The sequence below is a fragment of the Salvelinus alpinus genome, chromosome 21, assembly GCF_045679555.1.
Source record: "Salvelinus alpinus chromosome 21, SLU_Salpinus.1, whole genome shotgun sequence".
NCBI lineage: Eukaryota > Metazoa > Chordata > Actinopteri > Salmoniformes > Salmonidae > Salvelinus > Salvelinus alpinus.
In genome coordinates, this window is record NC_092106.1 from 16,683,833 (window position 1) to 16,691,195 (window position 7,363).

The 7,363-nt window shown below is 44.9% G+C and overlaps 1 protein-coding gene across 2 annotated transcripts; it reads left to right on the forward strand.

The window, feature by feature from the left end:
• The first annotated feature begins 585 nt into the window (after positions 1-585).
• Positions 586-3,876, forward strand: LOC139547923 (caspase a-like). 2 transcript variants are annotated; one of them, XM_071357118.1, is made up of 8 exons: positions 586-803; positions 1,615-1,899; positions 2,029-2,138; positions 2,582-2,758; positions 2,864-3,104; positions 3,222-3,350; positions 3,426-3,535; positions 3,656-3,876. In XM_071357118.1, exons 1-8 carry the CDS (start codon positions 797-799, stop codon positions 3,758-3,760), a joined length of 1,164 nt encoding a protein of 387 aa, XP_071213219.1. In that variant the 5' UTR covers positions 586-796; the 3' UTR covers positions 3,761-3,876. The 2 variants fall into 2 exon arrangements, with proteins under 2 accessions (XP_071213219.1, XP_071213220.1); XM_071357119.1 differs by lacking the exon at positions 586-803 and adding an exon at positions 988-1,071.
• Positions 3,877-7,363: the final 3,487 nt, after the last annotated feature.

Consider the following 7,363-nt stretch of genomic DNA (forward strand, 5'->3'; position numbering starts at 1 on the left):
GTGTGGAGTGCAATAGAGATTGTGTCATCTCTGGATCTGTTGGGGCGATATACAAATTGGAGTGTGTCCAAGGTGTCTGGAATGATGGCGTTGATGTGAGCCATGACCAGCCTTTCAAAGCATTTCATGGCTACAGATGTGAGTGCTACGGGTCGATAGTCATTTAGACAGGTTACCTTGGCGTTCGTGGGCACAGGGAATATGGTGGTCTGCATGAAATATATAGGTATTTCAGACTGGGTCAGGGAGAGGTTGAACATTTAGGGAACTGTAGCTGGATGCCCCATGTGACCTTCTCCACAGTGACTGGGGGGGTGGGGGGTGGGGGGGGGGGGGGGTGGTAGTGGAGCAGAGTTCTGAAAGAGGGGGGAAAGAGGAACTGTGCTCCAACATTATGCAGAGAAAAAAAACACTATAAACTGTAAACCCTATCTCATATACATGGATCCTACATTTCTTGGGTGGTGTTTTTGCTGAGGGAGTGAAAAACTTAGTCATTGTGTTGACTTTCCGTGACTTCTCCTTGGTTTTCCTCTTCAAATTTGCTGAAGGGTGCGATGGCAGGCTGGGACTGGGCTGCCCCCTGGTGGTTGTTAGCGTATGCTGCTGCCTCCTCCATCTGTAACCTGGGACACAGAACAGACATTGTTGTTACTACCACATGATCAATACTGAAAACAGACAGACAGTGGTGCCTAAATAAAACACGACAGAAGAAAACGCATAGGCATATCTTTATCCTATCCGAAAAAGCTGGCAGAAAGAAGAGCATAGCTTCATCCACTTCATCTAAGGAATGGCAGGTAAATCATTAAAATGTAAACATTATCGGCTGTTTTGCTTAGGTAAAAAAGTTTAAACAAACATGGTATTTATTTGAACTACTCTGACAAATATAAATATAAAGAATATTGCAATGTTTTTGTTGTAATTTTGGGCAATTGTTTTGCATTTCTACAGCATGCATACTTTCACTTTCGCTATAGCCTTCGAACTCAAGACTGACCTGCACGACGCACGGTCTATCCCCCTTTTTTTCTATCGGGAACAGTTAATTTGATAATAATGCGCGTGCGTGTGTGATAATCTTTCTCTCTTTGTGTGTGTGTGTGTGTGTGTGTGTATCTAGCCCTCGGTGTCCTTTAGGGCTATGTGTGTCTGTCAGTATTACATTTATGATATACCCATTGATTCTTGAAGAATATAACTTATAGATGACTCATGAGTTTAGTTCAATTGCCCTACCCATCAAAATATAAACTTGGTTTATCCATTTGTGTGTTAACAATGTAAATGTAAACAAACACTGTATAGCCTCAAAACATGGTTAAAACTATAATGTTGATATCATGGATGGTCAGTCTTTGCATCCATAGCTCTGTCCATGAGTTTGAGAGTGGTTACATTTCACCAGCCCTATCCCTCAGCTGTTTACCAAATCAGTGGCAGGGTGTAACTTTGCTATTGTTCGAGCTGCAGATTTCCACTTTAAAGGATGAATAGGAATGTATAATACATTGTATGCACAATTACAAAGCAGATGCATAAGACTTAGACATCGCTCCAACAATGATTAAATTGTAGCTCTGATTTAATCCTATTTACTTTCACCAGACAAGGTACTCTTCAATGCTCGGAAGACATTCATAGACAGTGTGACGAAGCCAGTGATCAAGCAGCTCCTGGACGACCTTTTGGAAGACCAGGTGCTGAACGATGAAGAAACAGACTCAGTAACAGAGGAGAACAGCACTAAGACAAAGCAGGCACGATGCCTCATCGATATGGTGCGGAACAAAGGGAGCAAAGCCAGTGAGAAGATGATTGCCCGAGTTCAGAAGAGAGATCCTGGACTTTATGACAAATTGGGTCTGGACCCCAGGCTGCCGGCCAAGATGAGTGAGTGAAACTGATACACCATTCAGTGAGGTCTGTCACAATCCCAAACTTCTCTTAGACTTGATAAGAGTTTTAAAAAACTTTGCAGATACTGTAAATTAAATGTAACATGCTACGTTTTCCCTGCAGCACCATCATCGCCCCAGTTATCACAGCAGGAGGAGCACCAGGTGTCCTCTGACCTCATCCCCAGCACAAAGGACTTTAAGAAGGACATTCTTCAGAGGAAGGGTTGCGAGGTTCAAGCTCCACTTGGTTGTCAAAGGATAGATCAGTGTACATGTATCGGTTTTCTGAGTGCCCCAATAGAATTAGCTTCTGAGTTTATAGTTCTCTTATTAGACCAATGAGCTTGCTTATGAACCCCTGGGGTTACCCGTGGCACAGTTTAGGAAACACAGTCATTTGAGTTAATATAAATAAATAAAAAATATTTAAAAAATAAGTCTTGGCGTGAAAGTATAGTCCTACAGTGTAAACAAACTATCAAAGTTTAAATTTGTAGTTTCACAAACTGCAATAACTGTGTAACAATGTGTACCTACACTATTATTACAGAGTGGTTTTAGCACGACTTGTAAATTGGGACCAATTTCTCCACATATTTTGATTGAGTTGAATTGTTGCTAGGCTGTATTTCTGTTAAATAACCTTTGCTCCTGTCATTGCTTTGCGCTATAAGATTTACCCTCCAATGGATAAGTCTGGTCGGAAGCGCCTGGCCCTGCTCATAAACAACGTGGAGTTTGATGATAAGAACATGCTGAGACGAGGTGCAGTGAAGGACGAGGAGAACATAGAGAGGCTTCTCAGGGATCTGGGATATGATGTGGTGAAACACAGAAACCTGTCTGGACAGGTACACAGGGGGAGGAAACATCTCTCCTGTTTCCAGAAGAATGTTTACATGTTTCCTTAGTCTATGGTTTGTCTCCACTGTGACTGACTCAGTGTGCTCTTGCAGGAGATGGACGAGGCTGTGAAAGCATTCTCTAAACGTGAGGAGCACTTATTGTCAGACAGTGTCTTCGTGGTGATGATGTCTCACGGGGAGCTGGGAGCCATCATGGGTGTCCACTACAAGGAAGGGGAACCTAAACCTGATGTCTTTCCCATCACCAACATCTTCACACACCTGAATACAGATAACTGCAAAGCACTGGTTAACAAACCCAAAGTCATCCTCATTCAGGCCTGCAGGGGAGGTAATCTTTTCATTGAAAAAAAAGTATTGTTTTTCCAAAATGTATGTAAACCTTTTGTACTGACTTTAACTTGAGGAGAATGCCTCCATTTGAAAGAGGATTTGCCTGTTGTTTCAGACAATGACGGGCTTGTTTGGGTCAGTGACACGGTGCCTGGGCCCAGCCATGACCTGGAGTTAGAGAGTGACTCAATCTGGAGGGAGCACAACGAAAAGGACTTCATCTCCCTCCTGTCCTGTACACCAGGTTAGTGGGTCATATTAACACATTCTCAGGCGTTATATTGTTTGTAAACCCTCATTACATTCCCTGCCCTTTCAGATACTAAGTCCTACAGAGATCCAAAGATGGGCACCTTTTTTGTCCAACACATCATGGAGACATTCAACACCTATGCCTGTGATGATCATATAGAAGAGTTATTCAGGAAGGCAAGTATCTGGAAACAGAACAGTTGACAATGTTCTTTCCTCATTGCGCTGTATGGAATAATTGATCACCTTTGATTTACTTTGAGCCACAATAACATGTTTGTATTTTCCTCCATACAGGTCATGGTTTGCTTTGAAAAGACCCACATGAGAAAAAGCAGACAGATGCCAACCAAAGACCGAGTCACTCTAACAAAGCAATTCTACCTCTTCCCAGGCCTCTGAGTAGTTGTGATGGTTGATGAATTGTACTGTAATCACAATGGAGGAACAAGGGAGGAACATTGTTTCTGTTTTTTTGTATGAAACCATACATCACAATAAAGTGTTTGGTATCACCATTATGTTTTAATTTATACTTATAATTAATCTTTTAACACATTACTTTATCATCAACAAATGATGTCTTAGCAAATTAAAATATTATCCTTTAGAGCTAGGTAGTCTTTTGTTCCAGCCCTGCTCTAACACACCTGATTCAGCTAATCAAAGTCAAGATGAGCAGCTAATTAGTAGAATCAGGTGTGTTAGAGCAGGGCTGAAACAAAAGTCTATAGGGTAGGCTACCCAGTAGCTTTCCAGGAGGAAGATTGGCCATTCCTGTTTTAACATTTGGAGAATAAGCTAAATAAGTCTGGGTGACAAAAGCACTGTGTGCCGAAATAAAAGATCTCACAGCACTCAAAAACATTTAGATGGGATATGCCTTTGGCTACAAATGAAAAGTAGGTTCATTTTGCCTATCCACTATTGTTAAAACAGGGCTCCGGGCAGCCGAGCGGAAATGGAGGAAAACTCGCCTCCCTGCGGACCTGGCATCCTTTCACTCCCTCCTCTCTACATTCTCCTCTTCTGTCTCTGCTGCTAAAGCCAATTTCTACCACTCTAAATTCCAAGCATCTGCCTCTAACCCTAGGAAGCTCTTTGCCACCTTCTCCTCCCTCCTGAATCCTCCTCCCCCCTCCTCCTTCTCTGCTGATGACTTCGTCAACCATTTTGAAAAGAAGGTCGACGACATCCGATCCTCGTTTGCTAAGTCAAACGACACCGCTGGTTCTGCTCACACTGCCCTACCCTGTGCTTTGACCTCTTTCTCCCCTCTCTCTCCAGATGAAATCTCGCGTCTTGTGACGGCCGGCCGCCCAACAACCTGCCCGCTTGACCCTATCCCCTCCTCTCTTCTCCAGACCATTTCCGGAGACCTTCTCCCTTACCTCACCTCGCTCATCAACTCATCCTTGACCGCTGGCTACGTCCCTTCCGTCTTCAAGAGAGCGAGAGTTGCACCCCTTCTGAAAAAACCTACACTCGATCCCTCTGATGTCAACAACTACAGACCAGTATCCCTTCTTTCTTTTCTCTCCAAAACTCTTGAACGTGCCGTCCTTGGCCAGCTCTCCTGCTATCTCTCTCAGAATGACCTTCTTGATCCAAATCAGTCAGGTTTCAAGACTAGTCATTCAACTGAGACTGCTCTTCTCTGTGTCACGGAGGCGCTCCGCACTGCTAAAGCTAACTCTCTCTCCTCTGCTCTCATCCTTCTAGACCTATCGGCTGCCTTTGATACTGTGAACCATCAGATCCTCCTCTCCACCCTCTCCGAGCTGGGCATCTCCGGCGCGGCCCACGCTTGGATTGCGTCCTACCTGACAGGTCGCTCCTACCAGGTGGCGTGGCGAGAATCTGTCTCCGCACCACGTGCTCTCACCACTGGTGTCCCCCAGGGCTCTGTTCTAGGCCCTCTCCTATTCTCGCTATACACCAAGTCACTTGGCTCTGTCATATCCTCACATGGTCTCTCCTATCATTGCTATGCAGACGACACACAATTAATCTTCTCCTTTCCCCCCTCTGATAACCAGGTGGTGAATCGCATCTCTGCATGTCTGGCAGACATATCAGTGTGGATGACGGATCACCACCTCAAGCTGAACCTCGGCAAGACGGAGCTGCTCTTCCTCCCGGGGAAGGACTGCCCGTTCCATGATCTCGCCATCACGGTTGACAACTCCATTGTGTCCTCCTCCCAGAGTGCTAAGAACCTTGGCGTGATCCTGGACAACACCCTGTCGTTCTCAACTAACATCAAGGCGGTGACCCGTTCCTGTAGGTTCATGCTCTACAACATTCGCAGAGTACGACCCTGCCTCACGCAGGAAGCGGCGCAGGTCCTAATCCAGGCACTTGTCATCTCCCGTCTGGATTACTGCAACTCGCTGTTGGCTGGGCTCCCTGCCTGTGCCATTAAACCCCTACAACTCATCCAGAACGCCGCAGCCCGTCTGGTGTTCAACTTTCCCAAGTTCTCTCACGTCACCCCGCTCCTCCGCTCTCTCCACTGGCTTCCAGTTGAAGCTCGCATCCGCTACAAGACCATGGTGCTTGCCTACGGAGCTGTGAGGGGAACGGCACCTCCGTACCTTCAGGCTCTGATCAGGCCCTACACCCAAACAAGGGCACTGCGTTCATCCACCTCTGGCCTGCTCGCCTCCCTACCTCTGAGGAAGTACAGTTCCCGCTCAGCCCAGTCAAAACTGTTCGCTGCTCTGGCACCCCAATGGTGGAACAAACTCCCTCACGACGCCAGGTCAGCGGAGTCAATCACCACCTTCCGGAGACACCTGAAACCCCACCTCTTTAAGGAATACCTAGGATAGGATAAAGTAATCCTTCTAACCCCCCCCCCCCTTAAAAGAGTTAGATGCACTATTGTAAAGTGGTTGTTCCACTGGATATCATAAGGTGAATGCACCAATTTGTAAGTCGCTCTGGATAAGAGCGTCTGCTAAATGACTTAAATGTTAAATGTTAGACAGTGAGCAAGCTTGCCTATGGATTGGTGCTACTGTTACTTCGGGAAGGAGATCTAGATTTTTCAATACCATAGATGATATTTAAACATATATAAAATGTTTTTTCAATGACTAGCAGGACTATTCAAGCTGAGTTGTCTATGCCTGTGTGTTAGTTGGTATGAATTAAACTACAGTAGGCTGGTATGGTTACCAGTGGTCAATTTGGCATAACTGCTCGGCACCCAGGCTCTGGAATGAAGGTTATAGTTTTTTTATTTTTTATTATACTGAACAAAAATACAAACTCAATTAACTTCTCTAGGGTAGGGGGCAGCATTGGGAATTTTGGATGAAAAGCATGCCCAAATTAAACTGCTTGCTACTCAGCCATAAAAGGGAAATCTGAGGTTTGTAGTTTTTCAACTCTTTCACTATCGAATACACAGTGTCTATGGGGTCATATTGCACTTCCTAAGGCTTCCACTAGATGTTAACAGTCTTTAGAACCTTGTTTGATGCTTCTACTGTGAAGTGGGGGCGAATGAGAGGGGATTGAGTCAGAGGTCTGACGAGCTGACCATGCGCGTTCACGTGATAGTTAGCTTGCGTTCCATTGCATTTCTAAAGACAAAGGAATTCTCCGGTTGTCACATTCCTGACCTGTTTTCTGTTGTTTTTGTATGTGTTTAGTTGGTCAGGGCGTGAGTTGGGGTGGGCATTCTATGTTATGTGTTTCTATGTTGGTTAATGGGTTGCCTGATATGGTTCTCAATTAGAGGCAGGTGTTTTACGTTTCCTCTGATTGAGAACCATATTAAGGTAGGTTGTTTCACATTGTTTGTTGTGGGTGGTTGTCTCCTGTGTCTGTGTATGTCGCACCACACGGGACTGTTTCGGTTGTCGTTCGTGTTTGTAGTCTGTACCTGTTCGTGCGTTCTTCGTGTTTATGTAAGTTCACATGTTTTAGGTCAGTCTACGTCGTTTTGTTATTTTGTAATCTTTTCAAGTGTTATCGTGTTTCATTCGTTCTGTT